Genomic DNA, 23813 nt, shown 5'->3' with positions numbered 1-23813 from the left:
AAGGATCACGTTGCACTCATTTGATGTTGCTCTACAGAACAAGAGGCTATCATCTGCAAAAAATAAGTGGATCACGTTGCACTCATTTGTTTCACTTCAAATGTTCTCTTATTCTCAAAAAAAAAAAAAAAAAACTTCAAATGTTCTCTTGGAATACTATTGCAATGGACCTCTAATTAATTTACTTGTATAAAAAATGGAAAAAAAGGACTGCAGTACTAGCCCAATACGGGTCACAATTAAAATATGAAAATTTGTCCGGCCTATTTTTTGTAGACCGCGCTTAGTCTAGCCTGGCCCACATCAAATAATCTCAGAGAGGTGCACAAATTATAGACGAAAAAGAAGGCCCAGAGCTTGGATGAAATTATTTTTGATAAATTATCGATCGTTCAAAAATAATTTATATATATAATGATTGATCCCCAAAAAAAAAAAAGATCCAAAAGTTTAATCTATTAAAATATGATGAATTTAATAATTTAGTTTCAAAAACGATAGTCATTGACAGTCATTTCTCAGTCTCCAATCTGTGATTTTGGTATATATTAATATTGGTATTGTATAGATTTATTTTTTTTTATTTTTTTTGAGACAGAGTATTGTATAGAATGTGAATTATATATTCAATGATGAATGGCAGATGTTGATTTTGTATAGGCTCAATTGTGTAACATAGTGCTTATCTGAATTGATGGTTTAAATATATACAATAATTGCAACACTTCAATATACAATGATCTCATGATTAAAACTTAACGGGTAATGCGTTCAATTTTCTACCTACATCAAAAACTTATTGGTGTATTGACTCAAATGTGTAACGTAGTGCTTATCTAAATTGATGGTTTAAATATATACAATAATTTCAACACTTCAATATACAATGATCTCCTGATTAAAACTTAACGGATAAATTGTTCAACCCCCTGCCTATATCAAAAACTGATTGGTGTCTTGGCTCAAATGTGTAACGTAGTGCTTATCTGAATTGATGATTTAAATACATACAATAATTGCAACACTTCAATATATAATGATCTTATGATTAAAACTTAACTGGTAAAGTATTCGATCTTCTGCCTACACTAAAATCAGATTAGTATATTGGTTTGATAATGAAGAACTATCATCACAAGCAGACGTCATAAGTTGAAATTCTCAAAAAATAATAATAATAAACTCATGAGCAGACGTCATAGATTGAAATTCTCTAAAAAAACAAAATAATAAACTCATGATCAACATTCTTTTAATCTGAAATTTGTTTGATTTTTTACTCTTCACCCCCCCCCCCCCCCCCCAAAAAAAATTAGCAGAGACATTTCATCATTTTAGCTTATAAAATTTCTTATTGATATTATTGTAAAACAAATACATTAATGCATGGAGCCCAGCCATCATACAAGCAAGCCTGACTTATCATAGGAATACTGTCTAATCTATAGAAAAATAATCATAACAAGCCACATAAAGTGACAAAAATCATAAACGGGTTGCAATCATAATGTCATTTTATATCATCACAAATTTGTCATAACTTGGAATAATTACGCCCAGCAGTTGTATCATAGACTTTGAGGAAAAATCGAGTCCTGGGAACAGACAGCTTGGACTGCAAAATTGTGCCAATGGTAGCAATTAGCTTCTTCTTCACGTCTGAATTAATGCCTCCCATTGATACTATCTCAGCATACGCAGCTGGTGTTTTGTTCATTTCAAAAGATATGGCCACCGATCCTTTTAGTATTACCATCACATACTGCCAAAAAGGAATAAGAGAATCTTAATTTTCTTGTGGTAGCAAAATGTATTACTTATTCAACAATAATAATTAGAACAGTTAATGAACCAAACTATTTATAAACAACTCAAGTTCGGCTCAAAAAAAGACTTTTATTTTTTTTTTTTTTTATTTATGTTTGTTTGATTATCTAACAAACCAAACCCAAGTTCAAGGTTAGACTTGCCTATTAAACGAGCTAAACTAAAACATAATATATAATCAGTCCATTCATAGTAAAAAATATCAATTTGTGAAGGGGTAAAAAAAATTTAGTTGTAGTTTTACTATATACAAAAAATAATAATAAATTAATCAAGTAACTCATGAACAAGCTCAAGTTTGTTCAACAAAGAAACAAATCAAGCTTGAACATGTAATTTTGTTATTTGGTGATGAGCTCAAGCTCAACTTGTGCTCAAAATAAAATTAATTAAAAACAAGCTAGAACTTTTAATACTTGACTTGTTTATAAATATATGGATTCTCAGGATCAGCCACATGTGTGTCTTTTTATGCTATTCTCTTCAATCCGAAGTTTTACTCTTCACTATCTTAATTAGTGTGATTTTTTTTTATTATTTCTATTAATTTTAATTTTCTTATCATTCTTAATCTATTTTTTTCCCCTTAACTTTTAACTAAAAAAAAAATCCTCATTTTTTTTTTACTTGTGCATTATATTTTTGCTAAAGAAAAAAAAGGAGTAAAAACAGACAATACAATGTAGCTTTCCTACCATAACTTTTGAGTAGAGTTGTGATGCGTCTTTGTATTAGAACTTCTTTCCGTCTCTCTCATGTGTGTATGTGTTTGTTTCTCAAAAAAAAAAAAAAAAAAATGTAGATTTCCTATTTGAGAGTGACTCCGATTGCTGGTATATTATAAGACAAATTTTGCCCTAACTTGCAGGGCTATTGACATTCCAAATTTAAAGGTACACCTGCAAATTTTTCCATATAAACGTGCAGTTCTCATTTGTTGACAGAGGATTTTTGTAGTTATCCAATTGCCCTTTTTTAAAAGAGACTTAAAGTGGTCCGCACTTCTGCCGTATGCATAGCCCATCTTTTCTTTTAAAACTTAATAGTCGCCGTAGTTCTACACATATCATTTTCTTTGTTCAACTAATTTCTTGGGGTTTAAGTGCAAAAAAGGTAAAGATAAGACCCAATCTAATTTTACTATTAAACCCTAATAAGTAATAACTTATAAGAATGAATCCCCATGGTGTATTGTATACAACAATCTCACTTGGCAATGATAAGTTATAACTTACAAAGATTGTCAAAGATGTTTTTAATGCTCTATTTGTTTTGATATTGGCATTTTTAAAAAAATAAATAAAAATGAATCATTTTTTGAAAAAGCATTTTGTATAAAATTATATTATTTTTCTATATTTGATAGTAACCTTAAAATAGGTTAAAAAGAACTATCTTTTTACATATTTTTTTAATTTAATTTTTCTTAAGGTGAAGTTGTTTTCCTTATTTAGTTTTGTGTAGGATAGAATTGTTTTATTTTAAAACAAGAAAAGTTACCAATTTTGTTTGATACTAACAAATACAGAAAAATGCGAAAAATTATCTTCATATAAAATTTTTCATTGAAAATGAGGAAAACTACTTGACATAGGTATTTTGTGACTTACCCTTTACCTTTACAGCCTAACTCTTTGTGGTTTATGGTATGTATTTTCACCTTAATACATATTGCCCAATTTTCATGGATTACCTTGAGTTGACCAATTATGACCAGCATCTAAATTACCTTAGCCAAGTATCCATTATAGTAATCAAAAAGCAAATTATTCAAGTTGCGCGCATGACAACGATATATTTAGTCACATGATTCCCTGTATATACTAATATATTATAGGAGAAGGTATCTACTGTCATTAATAGCTATTATTAGATTATCAAAAATTAATAGCTATTATTCTTCCAAGGAACTAAGAGACAAGGAAACGTGAAGATATGTATGCAGTCACTTCCCAAATAACATAACATAACAACTCATAATAAATAAATAAATTACAATAATGATAACAACTAATAAAAAAAAAGCTTATAAACAAAACAACTACAACCACACAACAAAGAAGATATTAGAGATGCCCAGATGGTAAAATGTTTTTGGGGGACAAGTAAAAGATTGAAAAAGAAAAAAAGATGAACAAGGAGGAGAAAGAAAAGCAAAAGATCATTTCTGCCATAGCAAGCACTCCTTGATATTCTATTTGCCTTTTTTTTTTTTCCCCCTAAACCAAGTTTTTGTTTGTTATGCTTGAATGAATTAAGGATTATCTTAGCAAAAATATATATAAGAAAACGAAGAATGAAATTAAGGAATACTTCTTAAAGTGAATATTGGATTAAAAACTAGAAGAAACTTGAATTACAGAGAGAGAGAAAAAGAGCATACATTTTCTGGTTTTCCGATAATTGTAGAGACAGCCTTGGTGAGTTCAGAAAAGATGGGATCTGTGTCAACTCCGTCTAGGCTAACGTTGGTAGAAATATAAAGACAAGGCATCTTCCTCTTTATCTTTTGTATCAACAAGTGTGTCAAATGTTCGAAATGACCGGAGGGGCTTTTAGATAGTTAATTAGATTCGTGTTTCTCAAATGTTGCGCTAAGTCTGCCTTTTTATATACCGCAATGTCTTCGAGTCCATACACTAGTTATCGTACGGCTTCATCTTGTCACTTTCTCATTGGACACGTTTTTAATGACACGGTCGTACTCGTACAATTTTTCTTATATACAAAAATACATAATAATAATAAGCTCCAATCATAGAGAGAGAGAGAGAGAGAGAATCACGGAGTATTAGCAAATTAAAAATATTTATAAAAAATAATAAAAAATAAAAAGAGTGAGAGAGAGAGAGAAGAGTAGCATCTCGTGAGCTCGCTTTACGATTAATATCTTGATTCTATAGATTGGACTGTTCAAGAATTGTGGATCCCACAAATATGTGGGGCCATAGTTGTAGGTGGCCCACTCTCTAAAACATAGGGATAATGAATAGAGGTGTAAAAAATATCCATTTGTGATTATGGCTTAGGGCTGTTTTTGGTTTTTGCATTTTCATTACTTATAACTCTGTTTTTATCACTTATGACTCAAAAATGGTAGTACTCACAGTTGAAAAATGTGTTTAGTTTTTGTTTTTAGTTTTTGTATATTTTTTAGTAATGAGTTATGAAAACTGAAAACACATTTTAGGTGTTTTCAGTTTTCAAAACTCAGTTTGTAATGGTATTTTCGTAATTAAACACACACTGAGGGACTCATGGTCAGAGCAACAGCCGCAACTTTTGATTTTTTTTTTTCATTGGGTTCGGTGAGTTTAGGTGGTCTTCTTCTTCTTCTTTTCTTTTCCCTTTCACGCTGGGTCTAGTCTTGTCTTCTTCATCTTTTTTTTTCTTTTCTTTTTCTTTCATTTTCACATTGAGTTTCTAGGTTTGGTTGCATTTTTTTTTTTTCATTCATTTTCACTAGGTTTTTGGGTTCTCTTTTTTTTTCTTTTTCTTTTTTTCTTTCTTTTTTCACTTCTCATGATCTTTTCTCTAACACGCTAACACACAAACACAAACCCATAAACATGTTCATCCACACAATAAAAACCAACCGATTTCAAAGACTCCATACTAATCCAAATCCACACAAAAATGGCCAAACCCACAAACATGTTTTGTAGTTCTTTTTTCTTTCTTCTTCTTCCTTTTTTTTTTTTTTTCTTCATCACAGAATATTTTTGGTCTTCGTTGCACTCCATGACCGGGTAAGGATGGGTTTGGATTTGGATTTGGATTTGGGGTTTCAAAATACAAATATGAATGGGTTTCAAAACACCCATTCCTTGAACAAACATGAATGGGTCACGAAGGGAGGAACAGGGATATCGGAACAGGGGCATCGGATCGGCTTTAAGCCTTGTTGGAAGTTACGAGGGGAGTCGGATTGGCTTTGATGAGGAGTAAGGACGTTGAGGGAGAGGTGTTGTGGGCTAGGTTTCAGCGAGGACGAGGGAGGAAGAAACAAGCGATGAGTGAAGTAGAAATGGAGAAAAAATGTGATGGTAAAGTGAGGTTTCAACTAGTTAGTGGAGTTAATAGGGCCGGGTAGGAGGTCAAGTACACAGGTGAGGTTAAAGTGTGTGGGTCCCAGTTTTTTTGGCTTTTTTGGTTAAAACATAACTGAGTGATGGTGCCAAACGTGTGGAGTATAGGAAATTGGGGCATTTTAAGTGATGAGTGATGAAAATTGAGTGAGGAGTGAGGAGTGATAACAAAAAAAACAAAAAAAAAAAAAAAAAAAACCAAACAACCCTTTAAGTTCTATTTAGATACCGCTTATTTTGTTGAAACTGAAAACTTATTGTTGAAAACATTGTAGATAAAGGTAAAAGTTAGTTGAAATAGTACAGTGAGCCCATGAATAGTGCCAAGAAGTGCAGTGGGGCTCATAAATAGTAATAAAAATAAGTTAAATAGTGAAATAATTTATAATTTTAATCCACATCCAAACGCACACTTAGTGGTAGGAAACTCGTCACCGTCACACTTAAGAATCTAAGAATTGTGGATTCGAGTAGTTGCATGTTGCATTATTGCTTGGGTGGCCCCATGCTCAACTGGGTTGATGGCTGTAAACATGCACTCAAGCTGTCTTTTCTTAATTAACACACCAAAAAAAAAAAAAAAAGATATCTTTGGTTGTCATCTTATAATAAATTAATTGTTATGGGCATATGAAAATGGACAAATATGTTTGGTTGTAAAATTAGAATTAATTAATTGTTATGTTTATGTGGAAGTGAGCATATTATTTTTATTCCACCTACTAAGAAATATCTATTATAACCATTTTAGGGAGGATAACTATTTCTCAATTGAATGGATAACTTTTACTAAGTAATAAGTAATGAAGGCAACCAAATGGTCATTCCATTAGAGGATCTATTACAACATATCAAGAATGCCATAAAGACATCATGTGATTCACATAGCTTTCTAAAGTTATTTTTTATGCCAATGACATTAAGGTCAAATGATATTTCTTGGTATTTCCAAAAAAATATGTCCATAATTTGAATTTCCTTATATATACCCTTAAAAGAAGGCATCTTTGATGATAGTATGGCTAGAGATTTTAATGTTTGCTATTTTGTTTGGTGTGTAGAGAACCCAACAATATTCAATGTAGATAGACCTTGTATAGGAAAAATTATTTCATAAAGCGACCCCAGGAAACTCTTTTCTCACAGCATGTGGATCCTACTTGATATAAGATAGTGGTTTCATGAAGTCACTTACACATTGTATATCGTGTTTGTGCCAAGATATTCAATATATGTAGGGGTGTCAATATTTGACCCAACCCACGAACACGGGTTTTTACGGGTTAAGGTTGGACCTTAGCAGGTTTGGGTCACAATCAGGTCTACCCGAAAGCAATATGATAAGAAACTTACCATAAGCAAGTCAACCCACATGACCTGCAATTGACACATTTGACATATCAATTTATTTGTGTCAACCCAAAATGACCTATTTAACACAACCCATTTAACTCGTATAACAAATAAATATTCATTTTTTATTTTAGATTTCTCAAATATCTTTTATATTCAACCTATATTTTAAACTTAAAAAGAAAATGGAGTAATTACAAAAACTTACAAGTGATATAGTTGTAAATTGAAACTTTCTCTAGTCATGATCAGTCTATTGTTTGCACCAACTCTTTCAATATTGATACTTAACATTTGGTGAGTTTGATGGATATTATATTTTTGTTGAACTATGTTATTTTGGGTTGAAGTGTATAAACTTCTTTTAGAATGTAAAGAACTTATTTTTAGATCAATGTTAAATTTTTGCTGATTTATGTTATTTTGAATGTGGGTTGAAGATTTGAAGTGTATGCATTATTTTCAAAATGTAAAGAACCTATTTTTGTCTGTATGTTATAGTTTATATTAAGCGGGTTGAACCCATCTTTTTCTCTCCTCTTGCTAGGAGTGTTTCTTCGCACTAAAGGTGAGATTTCCTCTACTGCCTACTAGTTTTCTCTACCCCACCATGATGAGACTTTCATGTGGTTAGGTTTGGGGTTCCTCACTATTTACTTTGTTTATTCTGTCCTTTGTTACTTGTAATGTCCACTATTAATTCACTGTTAATTTCTACTAGTTATCTTTCCACTGTAAATTTCTTATAGTTTTCTTGCTCTTGTCCACTATTAATTCCTTCTAGTTTTCTTGTTTATCTTTTCATTGTTAATTCCCTCTTCTTGTCTTGTTCTTTTGTTTCTCTAGATATTCTTTTCTTTGTTATTGCCTTTTAGTGTTCTTGACAATCTAGTGTCTTTTCTAAGTCCATCATGGACTCGGATTTCATTGAACGTCTACAAAGGTTTAATTTGACGGAGGAAGAAGGTGAGGCTATTACTGTATGTTCAAATCATCGTGAGAAAATTCTTGAGGAATGTTCACTCAGTCTCATTGGTTGTTTCAACACGGCAAAACCCATCAACCTTCGGGCAGCAAAAAATCTTTTAAGGGGTATATGGAAATTTGGTCAAGACTTGAAGATTACTGATGTGGGAGAAGGGCTTATTCAGTACAAATTATCTTTGGAAAGCCAACAAGTATGGGTTATGAATAATGGTCCATGGAGTTTCGATAACCACCTCTTACTACTTTGGCGATGGGAAAAGGGGATGATGGCTTTCTTTGTTAATTCCTTACACATTCCTATATAGGTGCAAGTATGGGGACTTCCTTTTGGTCGTATAAATGAAGAGGCAGGTAGAGATATCGATAGTGGAATTGGTTGAGTTGTTACTGTTGACTGCAAGGCCATAACATCTGACCAAGCCCGTTTCCTCCGAATCCGAGTTGAGATGCCTTTGGATAAACCAATCCGAAGAAGTGCACCAGTCATTAGTCCAAAAGAGGATTGAGCATGGGTTGCCTTTCAGTATGAACGCCTTTTGGGGCTATGCTTCAATTGTGGATTTTTAGGACATGAATCAAAGGCTTGCACGAAGGAAAAGATCAAGGATGGTAGAGATAGTCTGTATGGTGATTGGCTGAGAGCAAGTTATTGTAAACTAAATGTTAATAATAATAGAAATAGACCACCTAGCCCACCAAAGAGAAACAGGAAGGAGAATGATGGTAATTGAGATACCAATCAACCGCTGCAACCACCACATAATTCAGAACCGGGGACCTCACAAGATAACACTGATGACCATGCAACGATTATAGAGAATATTGAGCAACAGGTAATTGCTTTCATGGGTACGAACGAGATTGAAGCCCAGTTTCCTAATCCATCGGACAGTAGTTTTTTAAACCGTGATATCATGGATTTAAATTGTGAAAGTGGGATAGAGAAGGACCCCAAAATTATTGGAGACAGCCTGATTAGTGTACCTATCTTGTATGAGAAGCAGAGTTTGGTTGAAAATATGCCTCCTACTAGTGAAGCCCTTGATGAGTTGGACTTAAACTCCCTGTCACTTGATAAACAACAACAAGGTAAGCCACAAATACGTAAGTGGAGAAAAATTAAAAATCCTAAGGTTACATCTAAGGTAGAAATGAAGCATGCTACCAATGGGGTGGGAAACAAGCATAGGAAAAAGGTGGAACCCAATGAAGACAAGAAACATTCAAAGGTTTGGAATGATTCTTCAACAAACACAACAACAGAGGCTAAGATTCAATCCCACCGAGCACAATGAATATCTTAAGCTGGAACTGCCGGGAGTGTGGGAACCTCCATGCAGTCACTATTCTCTCTCATTTGGTGAGGGAAAAAGCTCCCAAAATTTTGTTTCTCATGGAAACAAAACAAACAATAGATGAGATGAGAAGAATTCAAGCTAACCTACAGTATCAATCGATGCTTACAATCCCGTGTATTTGGAGAGCCGGTGTTTTAGCTTGAATTAGGAAGCAAGAGGTTGATCTACATGTTCAGACCTATTCCTTCAATCATATTGATGCACATGTTATGACTGATCCGAATTCACCATGGAGAATTATTGGCTTTTATGGCAGACCGGAGGAACATCGTAAACATGAATCTTGGGGATATTTGAGAAATCTGCATTGTAGAAGTTCATTACCATGGCTGTGTATTGGTGATTATAATGAGATTTTAGCCTCTGTTGAGAAACAAGGGAGAATACCAAAGCCAAATCGATTAATGGAGGAATTCAGGATTGTTTTACTACGGTGTGGCTTAGTTGATCTTGGCTTCTATGGGAATATATTCACATGGTGGAATGGACGTCTGTGAGAAGCTTTTGTTCAAGAGAGGCTAGACAGAGCATGTGCTACAATCGAATAGAAGGCTTTGTTTCCACATAGCAAGGTTACACGCCTTCAAGCATCATATTCTGACCATGACCCAATAATGCTCACAACCAATGTTAATACACAAGGGGCACACAGGAAAAAATAACCCAAGAGATTTGAAGAAAAGTGGGCAATGCATTTGGAATGTGAGGGAATTATTCATGAAACTTGGAATGGTGCAATAACCATGGGTAGCCCAATGTACAGTTTATTTGAAAAAAAATCAAAAAGTGCAGTATATCTTTGGTGGGATGGAGTAGACAATTGGGAAACTCAAAGATAAAGATAGAAGAGAAAAAAAAATTTGGAGTTAGAGAATCTTACATTATGAATAATGCAGATAATCTTGAAGTGATCCAGAAAGTGAAGGATAAGATAAATGCTTTATTATTATAGGAGGAATTATTTTGGAGGCAGAGATCTAGATCAATTTGGTTACCTGCAAGGGATAAGAACACAAAGTATTTTCATCAGAGAGCAAGCCAGAGACATAGAAAAAATCACATTTCAGGTTTTTTGGATGACCAGGGCAGATGGTGCAATATTAAGGATGAGGTGGCAAGTGTGGTTGAAAAATACTTCAAAATTTTATTTACTTCTACTACTTCGACTAATTTGAATCTTGTTCTGGACTCAGTTGATAGAGTGGTTACTCCTGATATGAACCAAAATGCTTCAACCGTATACACCTGATGAGGTAAAGCGGGCTCTTTTTCACATGCACCCCTTCCGAATCACCTGGGCTAGATGGTATGTCTCCATTCTTTTTCCAAAAATATTGGCACATTGTAGGCAATGATGTAACTAATGCATTGTTTTCTGTTTTGAATTCGGGTCATATGCTCTATAAGATGAATTACACACATATTGCTCTAATACCCAAGAAGGATGATCCAAAAAATGTCTTTGACTATCAACTTATCAGTTTAGGCAATGTTGTATCTAGAATTGTCTCAAAAGTCTTAGCCAATCGGCTAAAACTTATCTTGCCCAATGTAATATCAGACTCACAAAATGCTTTTGTTCCTAATCGGTTAATAACTGATAATACTATTGTAGCATTTAAAGTATTACACGGGATGAGGAATAAAAGAATAGGGAAGATAGGGCAAATGGCAATTAAATTGGATATCAGTAAGGCGTATGATCAGGTTGAATGGGAATTCTTGAGACATATTATGCTTATATTGGGTATTGATGCTCAATGGGTGAAATTAGCAATGAAAACAGTGACTACTACTTATTTTGTGATTGTTAATGGAGAGCCTAAGGGATTTGTTACCCTTCTAGGGGTATAAGCCAAGGAAATCCACTATCCCCATACTTGTTCCTTTTATGTGCAGAAGGACTCTCATCTTTGATTAGGAAGGCAGTGGCATCACAGAGCATTCATGGAATATTATCATGTACAAATGGGGTATGTATTTCTCACATTCTTTTTGCAAATGATAACTTTATTTTTTGTCATGTACAAAATGGGCTCTCATCTCCATGCATCAACTGTCACCTTCTTTTTGCAAATGATGCTCAAGATATATTCATGCTATTTAGGTGGTTGATGGACAAACTTTCTCAACAGGAGATGGAATGATGGGCAATGACAGCTTGGGCAATTTGGAATGCTCGAAATAAATATTATTTTGAATATATCCAAATTCAACCCAAGTCCATTCTTGATGGAGCACTTGGTTTTTTGCAGGAGTATCAACATTTGGTAGTTGCTCAATTAGCAATTCAATGTGATCTAATAGTTTCTGCATATTTGATGTGTTTCTGCATGGTGTTATTTTTCTGCATAATTATTTGTTTATGTAGAAACTATTTTGTTTTTCTACATATTTGTTGCTTCTACAGTATAGGTTCGGTAATGTTGTAATAGTTGTCCGACTCCTCTGCTTGTTTTATAGGTTTCTATGTATTGTTTTTGAATTCTACAAAAGTTGCTTTCTGCATAATTCTGCATTATTGTTTTGCTGTTAGCAGAGGGTTAAATACCCCTATTTGTCTATATAATGTTTTGGTGTAATGGTGTGGTCTATGCAGAAATAGTTATTTTCCTGCATAATTGTTTCGCTGTTAGCAGAGGGTCAAAGGTTCCTGTTTTGTTTGCAGGGTTCTTATATACTCTTTGCATATTTTATCAAATAAAATTTCTATCTTTTATATGAAAAAAAAAAAAATATATATATATATACACATTTTAAGCGGGTTGAAATGGGTTGTATCACATTCGTGTTAACCCAACACGATCCGTTTATTAAGCATTTTAAGTGGGTCGAGTTGTGTCAACCTGCTTCATTAATAGGTTGGGTTCGGGCTGAAGAGTCATGACACGATTATTAAATGAGTCGGGTTTGGGTTGAGGCATTTAGTCGAATACCCCTACCTCGACACGACACGAACCTGATGCCTTAACCCGAATTGACACCCCCTAAATATATGTATGTATTACATGTCATGAAACTCTACTACACTTTATTGTAATTCAAAATTATCAAGATGATTCCAATGATATGAGTGTATGTTTTTTTAATTAAGTTTGGGTATTGGACCATCATATTACTATACTAGTAAGCAACATGTGTGATTCATGGAAAAGTTTAATAAAAAAAAATGATTTTATATTTTTATCTAAAAGAATTATGTTTTTTTTTGTCTTATCTTTTAATTAAAATAATACTTGAAAAAAATGAAAGTTATTAATACACATTTATTTGATTTGTATGTGTAAGGACACGATTCGTAACGAACCATAGCGGTGTGGGGTTCGCACGTAAAAAGGCCCAAAACAATATCATTTGTAGAGCGTGGGTTTAGAAGGCTAGGCCTTAGTCACCAGGCGGTGGGTTTTTCGTGGTATTCGTGCGTGTCTAGGTTATCTTCACCCATGGAGTCTTTCTCCTGGAGGTGGGCTGGGAGGCTCTGGTTTTTGGCCATTTTTCCCAGCCTCCTGGTTGGTGCACCTTCCTTTTTATTATATAGTCCGTCTTCGTTGATCCTGACCCTCCACTTGTAGGTCAGGCAAGAGCTTATTTCTGTATCCATCCCATCAACCGTCCCGTCTAACTTTCTATTAGTTGCATGGATCGAAGTTTACACCGTCCAAACGTCTTTTCTCATTAATCAGTTCTGGGTATTGGCAGGTGCATTTACTGAAGAGGGGACGCATTTTCCTTGGTCCAATTTCACACCCTGCTTCCCTATGGGCCCCATTCCGTTCACATCCCCTTGAGGGGGCTGTTTGGGGATTGCCTCCACCATGATGTTGGTCTTCCCATTGAAGCTCTGGAATGCCGAGGACAGGGTAAGTTCTCAGCCGTTCCCCTTGCTACCCCGGCCATTGATCATTCGTCCTCGGCAAGATACCTCCTCGGCACGGGCCCTGGGCCCAGATAGAGTTTAGGCCGGATTGCAGACCTCTCGGACCCACAGTATATATATAAAATATGAATTTTATAATTATGGTTGTTATTAATCGATACTTACTGTGATTGTATATTTAAATAGAATTTTAATGAATATATAAATATAATAATTATTAATTAATAGTTTTATATTATAATTGTGTTTTTATGTGTAACTATTTATTCTACTATTTAAACAAAATATGATATGGCAAGGCTTTAAAAACTTATTTTATAAAATTACTAAAATATTATGAGGGTCAACCAAAAGTTAAATGTTTTTAAATTTATATATGTTATACTTAGAGATTACTAATTGACCTTAAAGTTGAAGAAATTTTTTTTTTAATTTTAATTTTTTTAAATTAAAAATTGTTAAAATATACTAAATAGCAACTACCATAAAACAGAATTAATATGCTCAAACCATACTGTATCTTTAAAGTTTAAGAGAAGATAACTGGATGTAGGATAGCTTACGCTAATTCTCGAAAAATATCCACTCATCGAAAAGGCGAAAACGACTACAAAATTGCAATTTGCAAATTTCCAATCTAAAAGGCATAACTTGCGGTCCAGTTACCTCAACAAGCCGATTCCTTTGGTATCCCTCGTCATGGACCACACATTATTAATCATTTACATTGTGCCGTGGTAGTTAGCTTTCTAATGCATGAGAAAGTTTATACTTTATACACACGATAAATTTGATTCAAGCTAGGTGAGGTAGTAGATTGTTAATCGTAAGTAAAAAAAAAAAGAAAAAGTAATGTTAGTGGTGGATTTAAATAAGAATTAGTAAAATTTTATCGACTATATAATGTTGCTATTGAAATTGCAGTAATAACTAGCAACTTTTGTTAGCTTAAAACTTAGATATAGTATATTGAGTTTTTAAATAAAATTCAAACACCATTGAATTTAATTGCCATTGAAAAATTAAATACTTTGACAAATCTAATATGTTACACTTGAAAATTTATATTTAAGTTTTGCCTTTTCGGGCAATGTTGAGGGTAGAACAGAACCTTGTAGTTCTATTTTGTTTTTTGGTTGGGTGTGAGTTGTGTGACAGGTGAGACAGAGACATTTTTTAGGTGGAGGAAGTTATTTTCTGCATTGAATCGTTGAATTTGATCCACCATGGAGCGATGAAAAAGTATTAAAGTTGACGCGTCTAATTTGTATGTGGTTGTACTTTATTCTTAGTAAAGATTTTTTGCTTTCGTTTGTTCATAAAAGATTTTCAGTTCGTAAAAAAAAAAAAAAAAAAAGGTGGTTTGCACTTTGGCCTATCCCACATTAATTAATGCAGTTTAAGGGTGCGTTTGGATACCACTTATTTTATTGAAAACTGAAAATTAAAAAATAAAAATAATAAAAAAATAATTTCCGGTTACAATTCACACTCACAAAACATTGTTCATTTGTCTCAATATACTGTTCATGTTTTATGAACAGTGCAAGAGGCGCTAGTCCCAAAAAAAAAAAAAAAGAAAAAAAGGAAGAAAACGCAGACGCGAGCAATGAAACACGTTATTATACAAATGCGTGCTAAGTTTACTTTTCTTAAAAAGGATTATCACAGGTACTTTTGTTGTACTATATTGTTTGTTGAACTCAGCAAGCATTTCAAAAGAGTTTGGGATAAGTTAAAGAATCTTGTAATTTAGTTGTATAGTCCAATTTTCACACTAACAAAGAATTTGGATTCAAATTCTCCTTTAAAGACAAAAAATGTGTAATCTATTTTAAAAGAGTCCATTAGGTAAAAAAAAAAAACAGCATGACAAAGAGATGTACAAAGGTTTTCAGTTCATAAAAAAAAAATGTGGTTTGCACTTTGGCCTATCCCACATTAATTAATGTAGTTTAAGTTTACTTTTCTTAAAAGGATTATCACGGGTACTTTTGTTGTACAATATTGTTGAACTCAACAAATATTTCAAAAAAGTTTGGGATAAGTTAAAGAATCTTGTAATTTAGTGATGTGGTCCAATTTTCACAGTAACAAAGAATTTGGATTCGAATTCTCTTTTAAAGACAAAAAATGTGTAATCTATTTTAAAGGAGTTTGATTAGGTAAAAAAATAGCATGACAAAGAGATGTACAAAGGTGCAAAAATGCCCAACTTTTCATGTTCTTTGAATGTACGTTTTTGGTTGTTTAACGATGGAAATTCTGTCCAAATCAATTGTTTAACGTTCTTGTCTGATGTGTTTTTAGTTTTTTTATTCTTTCCCTTTTCAGAGAAAGAGAATGTGCTTTAGCAACAACATCAACATGCGAGTTTGACACTATTCAATTCTATAAATAAAAAAGCTTTACCTTAAAAGTCTTATAATATAACTTAAGTGGTTGACACATCCTAATGTTTTTTAGGGCTGTCCACGGGTCAGTCCGGGTCGGGTTTGTTCCCAACCCGGAACCGACCCGATCACTTCGGGTCTCTTAAATATGGACCCGCCGCCGACCCGCCGACGGCAACGGTTCGGTTGGTCGGACGTCGAAGTTTTCCGGTCGGTTTCCAGTCGGGCTCGGATTGTGAGAATCGTGCCGGATTTTTGCCAAAATTTGCTTATTTTTGCTGGATCTGACCGGATTTCGATGAAAGCTTGGCTGATCTCAACGAGCTTAGGCCGATCTCGAAGAGATCCGACGAGATCTCAACGAGATCAGGCCCGATCTCGAAGAGATCCGGCGAGACCTCGAAGAGATCAGGCCAGATCTCGACGAGATCTCGCCGGATCTCGATAGATGGGACAAAATCGTACCGGCGAACTACTTCAATCGACGGAGAAAGCTTTTCCGGTGTGTTTTCCGGTCGGGTCGGTTGAAATCGGTTTTCCATGCTTTAACCCGTCAACCGACCCGCGGGACTCGGATTTTGGGATCGGGGATCCGCCGCCGACCGTCACCGGCGTCGGGTCGGCCGGTTCTCGGTCCGGATCGGCCGGGTTGGGCGGGTGGGTCGGGTACCGGATTTGGCTGGACACCCCTAATGTTTTTAATGAAAACATCTAGAATTCAAACTCCCTTTCAAAAAAAAAAAAAAAAAAACCTTCACAAAAAATGTCAAATATAATTTTTTTTTTTTTGTTGGTAAACATGTCAAATATAATTTTGTGGTTATGGAAAAGAGCTCAAGTATAATTTTGAATATACACATAAGTAAAAGGTGGAGGTGGTTTGATTTGCTCTATTGGGCTATTTTTAGTGCCCTAATGGCAGACAAAGCCCATCAATCTGCCTCACTCTACACAACTTTACATTTCATTATTTGAATGCTAAAACAATTAATGTTCATTGGGCCATTAAAAGGAATTCGAATCCTTTTATTTAATAGGAAAAAGGTTGTCCAATTGTTGATGTCATTTTCTGTGCATTTAAAAAACCCATCATACTTTAGCAAAAAAAAAAAAATTGACCTAATAATTTAGTTGCTTCCCCACTACTGCAGTAGCAATATTATACCCGCCACTTCAGGTTAGCCACCTCTCAATTTGAATGGAAATTTACGACAACAATGGCTGTTCCCATCTTCTTATGCCTGACCCACTGTCCACCAGTTGTCTGACAGGGACGTCCTTCTGGACCTTCTTCCACATTCGCCTCAAAGGCTCAAAGGTGTGATCACGAATGCTCAATGTGTGACCAAAAAGGAAAAAGGGAAAATGAAATTTTGATTTGTGTTTTCTTTTCCTCACCTAATACCATACTTCATGTTTATTTTTCCCCTCGGAAAAGGAAATATGAAAAAAAATTTATGTTTTCTTTCCTCACCTAATTCCTTACTTTATGTTTATTTTTCCCCTCCACTTTTTTTCTTAAAATAAGGATGGTATCGGAGCAAGATAGGGGCAATTAGGAGTTACCATCTCAATCCAATTTCCTATTAAGAAGAAAATGATCTTTCTCTATTTGAAATGGTTCGATTTCATAGTTTAATTTAAATTTTACACATTTGAAAGTATGCATGGTTATATACAACCATATTATTTAAAATTTTCAAATGTCGTGATAGTTTGTCTGTATACTGTTAAATCCAAAAAAATAAAACCACAGCAATGAAATTGATGAAATAGAAAGAAATTGAAATGGAGAGGATCTTATTCCCGCTTCAAGGCAGGGAAAACCAGCCCTAGGAAGGATGGGAGCAGGACAAGTTTGAAATATTTTTCTATTCTTAATGAGGTGACTTTAACATTAATGTAAGTATAAATGAAAGTGAAAGTGAAAGTGAAAGGACATTCATTAAATTGCAAAAAAGAGAAGGAAAAAAAAGTAATTAAAGGGATGATAATAAAATATGTAAAAAAAAAAAAAAAAAAAATATTAAGATGTGTACAAGGCAAGCAAAACCTCTTGAGGAACACTCAGTGACCCCTCGTAATCTTTTAGGCATGATTTAGTAGTGGATAGAGAATTTTTACCCCTTTTTTTAGCTGGAAAAAATAATTTTACTATAAAAATTTTGCTTTTCATGAATATGAATGCGCATATAGTGTTACATTTTAAAAAATTGTGTATCTTCTTTCTAAATGAGATTTTAAATAATGTTGCACCATATACACCTTGGATTCGTGAAAAAAATTGAAACAATTTTTGGCAAAAATATTGTTTTACACACGTTAAGTTTATGGTCGTTTTTAAATAAGTCTATTCACTGTGAAAGCTTGCAATTTACACCAATGAATATTACAGATATATCAATGTGTCCTTCATGTAAATAATCAGTCATAATTTTGTTGTTAAACCACAAAAAAAAAATATAAAAAATAAAAGAACGATTTCATTTCAAAAGAAAAATAATAAAAACGTGATGGACTAGGACAAAAGGGGTACATCGACATAATTATAATAGTTGAATGAGTAAATTCTAATTTTTGAAAGTATGAGAACCGGTTTAAAAGTAACATCAAAGTTTATTTTATTTTATTTTTTTGAGAGATAAGTAACCTCAGATTTAGATGGTGTAAATTAATTTTAACCTTAATTTTATTCATTATAAAACAAACATTATCCATTTCAGGACATCAATCATGAAGGAAATAAAAGTTTACAAAATATAATAATATATCCAATGGATTATAATTTAAATTTGGCCCTTGGATTATTAATTAAGCAATTAACCAATTGACATTATGATTATGGAATATGGATGGCTTTTCCTATCCCGTGGGGAGGTCTAAGCCAACCGTTCCAAATGGGATAGGAATAATATCTTCCCCGATGTGATGAATGAGTGGGGCAAGAACAAGGCAAAATAAGCTAATTGGAGTGTAGGATAAGGACAAGGCTAGATTTTAGTCATTTATTTGTGTTTGGTTGAGAACAAAAAAGGAAGATAGAAAATAAAGTTGGTATAAATTTACTCATATAGCTCTATTAGATTTTTATTTTATTTTAAATACACATTAATTTTTTTATTAAAAATTTATGCATGTGTGACACTTCATTGTTTATTATTATTATTTTTATTTAAGTGCAAGAAATCAAAACAAATTGGGGAAAATAAAAGGATGAAAAAAAAAAAAAAAAAAAGGAGAAGATGAACACCAAAAAAGAAAAGAAAAGAAAAGATTGTTGCCCAAGGGGCAAAGGAAAGTGACAAGAGCCATATAAGGCCAGGTTGCAAAGGGGACAATTTTTAAAAAAATAGAAGAAGAAGAAGAAAAAAATAGGAAGAAAAGCCAAAAAGAAACTGACATGATCGTTGCACAAGAAAAATTTGTTCACACGGGAAGTCCTATGTTTTCACTCCAGTTTTCTTCCAATTTTAGAGAGATAATATTTTGGTGGGTTCAGAAGGAAAACACTTAGGCCTACTAGTTTTCTCTCCCTTTCTCTTTTAATGAAACACACAAAATTATCATTTTTTCTCCACTTGACATTATGATTATGGAATATGGATGGCTTTTCCTTATCCCGTGAGGAGGTCTAAGCCAACCGTTCCAAATGGGATAGGAATAATATCTTCCTCGATGTGATGAATGAGTGGGGCAAGAACAAGGCAGAATAAGCTAATCGGAGGGGAGGACAAGACCATATTTTAGTCATTTATTTGTGTTTGGCTAAGAAGAAAAAAAGAAGATAAAAAATAAATTTTGTATAAATTTACTCATATAGCCCTATTAGATATATATATATATATATATAAAGATATACATTAATTTTTTTTATTAAAAAATTGTGCATGTACGACACTACATTGTATTGTTTTGTTTTGTTTGTTTGTTTGTTTGTTTTTTTTTTTTTTTTGAAGTACAAGAAATCAAAACAAATTAGGGAAATAAAAGGAGAAGATGAACAAAAAAAAAAAAAAAAAGATTGTTGCCCAAAGGACAAAGGAAAGTGACAAGAGCCGTAAAAGGCCAAGTTGCAAGGGGGACAATTTTGAAAAAAATAGAAGAAGAAGAAGAAATAAGAAGAAAAGCCAAAAAGAAACTGACATGATCATTGCACAAGAAAAATTTGTTCACATGAGAAGTCCTATGTTTTTCACTTCAATTTTCTTCCAATTTTAGGGAGGTTATATTTTGTTGAGTTCAAAAGGAAAACACTTAGGCTCACTAGTTTTCTCTCCCTTTCTCTTTTACCGAAACATACAAAATTATCATTTTTTCTCCACTTTTCTCTTTTTCTCTTTTCATTTTCCTTAAAATTCACCTAGCCAAACGGAATCTTAGGTTTTCAATTGTCTTTCACACATTTGTTACTCCTTGGGTGGGGCTTTATTAATTTTTGTCTTTATTTTTTACTTTTGTGCTAGGATTTTCCAATTAAGCACAAGCTCTTTTGAATGAAAGGACATCACTAGTTCAATACACGGGATTGGGGCTTCACGCCCAACTGAGCTGTTAAATTAGAGGCGAAAATACTATTTTAGTTTTTACATTTTTAGGTTACTGTTAATTTGGTCTCTATATCTTATTAGTAGTCAATTTAACCAACTTCATTTTCAATTTGCAATCAATTTGCAGCTAATTTTTGTTAGTGAATTGACGATAGAGACCAAATTATTGCATGTTGATATTTGATAATAACATATACCAAATTGATTATTACTAAAGTTTAAGGACCAAATTGACAGTGATCTCAAAATATAAGAACCAAAATGATATTTTCGCTTAATTATATATAATTCATTTTAGCAAAACAACAATACTTCCTAAGCATAAAATGCTTAAAAGCAATAGCGTATTGACTCTTTCTAACATTGTCCATTAAGCTCCCAAACAAATCAACACGTGTTTGTGGCCACTAACCCATATGGTCTTATTGGAACTATCCTTTCCCCAAATTGAATCCTAAAATTTCCTTAATTTTTTATGTAAACGTAAGACATGTGATATTTAAAAAATTAAATAAATACCACCACATTGCACGTTTAACAAACAATTCGAGGAAGTTAAAAAGGATTAACTGGGGGAGAATCATGTCTCATAAAAGTTCTGGTCCTTCTGGATTATTGATTTGGAGTGACCGAAGGAATGTGGGTTGGTGGGAATGGGAACATGAATTTGAGTTCGGCAACAACATGAAAGTGATGCAACACAATATGTGTTCGATAATAGGCAGGTTTAGAGGGTGTGGAACCCGCCACTCGGCATGCGATTCGTGCTTTCCATAATCTTCTGTTAATTTACTACACCTTTTAGTACTTTAATCGGGCTTTAATGCTCAATCCTCCCCGAATCCCTCTAAAGAGCATCACTTTTTTTAATGCTGAAGCTGCTTTCCAACTACCATAATTAGCAATAGTCCTTCTTCCCAATAATTTTGAAGAGTAAAGTCTACTTGCTCTTCTTCTCACCCAAAAAAAAAAAATTAATAATAAAATAAAATAAAAGTATACTTATACCATTATACCTTTAAAAATGTAAAGTTTTAAAAAGTTGTACATAAACAAAATAAGGGTAAATTACAACTTACGTACTTGTAGTTTGATTGAAATTTAATTTACTTATCTGTGGTTTAAAATTTGATACTTTACCCACTTGAGGTTTGACCAAAATTTAAGTTGCCTACCTGTAGTTTGAAATCCCACGATGCAAGTGTTTCGCTGAATTTTGTTTTTATCTTATTTGATCTTGTATTTTTATGTTTTTTGTATTTTTGAAGGAGAGACATAAAAATGGAGCAAAATTACATATTTAGCCATGTTTTTAACAGAAGTGGGTTACGAAACTCTAACCAAGCCAACCTCAAGTGGATAAAGCGTCGAATTTCAAATCACAGGTAGACAACTTAAATTTTGGCCAAACCACATGTGGATAAGTTGTAATTTTACCACAAAATAAACTAAATACTAAACGAAATAGCTAGTGACAAGCAGACATACAGCCATGCTAACTCGTTGGTCTATGTAAGAAGTTGCATTGTCTTGGGTCACTCAAGTTTACTTCCATTCCAGTAGAGTAAGCTTTTTCACTAGTATAAATGGGAGAGGCATTTGAGCTTAAGGATCATCTCATCCTGCACTTATAACTATCAATTTTTCATATTCAAAACCCATCTTATCATCTTCTTCACCTAAATAATTAAGAGCATTACCAAAAGCCTTTGTTTTCAGTCAATTAGTAGGATCACCTCTTGAAGTAACTCCTGCTTGTAGCATGAGAATTGTACTAATCAATTATCAAACCCCATAAGCATGCATCACTCAAAGTCATGTCCCCATTCTCTAAGATACTATCATCCTCACATTGTCTTCAACTCTGGTTTCACCCTAGTTTTATCATTTTGTTTTATGTTGGATTTAAATATTGACTTTTTTGCTACTCTACTATTGTCTGGGTTACTTTTCCTGCTTAATTAATCACACTTCATAATTTTGTTAATTATATTAATCATGAGTTTCATGACATGTCGTGAATCTTGCTTTTAGTATTATCAAACTGCATGCTCGAGCTACTAAATTAGTCTATCTAAGTCGCACTCAACCTGTCAATTCTTGTATTAGTGTTTCAATTAAAGCCTAATAGATTTAATCATTTGATGTTCACGTGGTTTATGCTACATCATTAGTAATATTGAAAGCGCTATTATTACCATAAGCACATCATCGTTAGGGGTGTCAATGTTTGACCTAACCCGCGAATATGATACGAACATGACAAAGGTTTTTGTAGATTAGGGTTGGACCTTAGTGGGTTTGGGTTATAAACACGTCGACACAATAAGAAACATGTCATAAGCGGGCCAACCAACGTGACTTGTAATAAACATGTTTGACACACCAATTTATTTGTATCAACTCAAAATGACCTATTTAACATAACCCGTTTAACTCGTATAACAAATAAATATTCATTTTATTTTAAATTTGTTAAATACCTTTTATATCAAACCTATAATTTAAACTTAAAAAGAAAAGTGAGTAATTATAAAAACTTACAAGTGATAAATTGTAAATTGAAACTTTATAAACCCTAGTCATGATCAATTTACTGTTTGCACCAACTCTTTCAATATTGATACTTAGCACTTGGCGAGTGGACGTTATATTTTTGTTGAACTATGTTATTTTGAATTTGGGTTGAAGTGTATGCACTTATTTTGAAGTGTAAAGAACTTATTTCTAGATAGATGTTATATTTTTGTTAAACTATGTTATTTTGAATGTGGGTTGAAGACTTAAAGTATATGCATTACTTTCAGGATATGAAGAACTTATTTCTATATGAATGTTATATTTAATATTAAGTGAGTTGAAATGGGTTGTGTTACATTCATGTCAACCCAACACAGTCCGTTTTATAAGAGTGTCAAGTGGGTTGGGTCATGTCAACCTGCTTTATTAACATGTTGGATTAAGGTTGAAGAGTCATGATATGATTATTAAATGGGTTGGGTTCAGGTTGAGACATTTAATCAAATACCCCTACCTCAACACGACATGAACCTGAGACGCTAACCCAAATTGACACCCCTAATCATCATTAGTATTATTGTTGCTAAATTTTTGTTGAGCCACATCAATATAGCATTTTAGTCCATTTGGTGTAATTCAGTCCATTTAGTCTGTTTAGGTACATTCAGTCCACTTCTATACATATCGGTCTATTTTGGTCCAATTTCGTCTACTTCGGCCCATTTTAGTCCATTTCAGGCGACTTTGATCTAATTTGGTCCACTTTAGTCCATTCACCTTATTTCGGTCCACTTTGATCCATTTATTCAATTTCAATCCGCTTCAGTCTATTTAGTCATAACATTTGTATTCATTTACATTCA

At 33.4% G+C, this 23813-nt stretch overlaps 1 protein-coding gene across 1 annotated transcript; it reads right to left on the bottom strand.

The window, feature by feature from the left end:
* Positions 1–1342: 1342 nt before the first annotated feature.
* On the bottom strand, positions 1343–4420 carry LOC115952508 (macrophage migration inhibitory factor homolog). The gene is made up of 2 exons (XM_031069688.1): positions 4211–4420; positions 1343–1762 (listed from the first exon to the last, which is right to left on the bottom strand). Exons 1-2 carry the CDS (start codon positions 4319–4321, stop codon positions 1535–1537), a joined length of 339 nt encoding a protein of 112 aa, XP_030925548.1. The 5' UTR covers positions 4322–4420; the 3' UTR covers positions 1343–1534.
* Between the last annotated feature and the right edge of the window lie 19393 nt (positions 4421–23813).

The sequence above is a fragment of the Quercus lobata genome, chromosome 7 (genome assembly GCF_001633185.2).
Source record: "Quercus lobata isolate SW786 chromosome 7, ValleyOak3.0 Primary Assembly, whole genome shotgun sequence".
Lineage (NCBI taxonomy): Eukaryota > Viridiplantae > Streptophyta > Magnoliopsida > Fagales > Fagaceae > Quercus > Quercus lobata.
The sequence above is the reverse complement of the archived record's forward strand: the minus strand, read 5'-3'. Positions and strand labels throughout refer to the sequence as shown.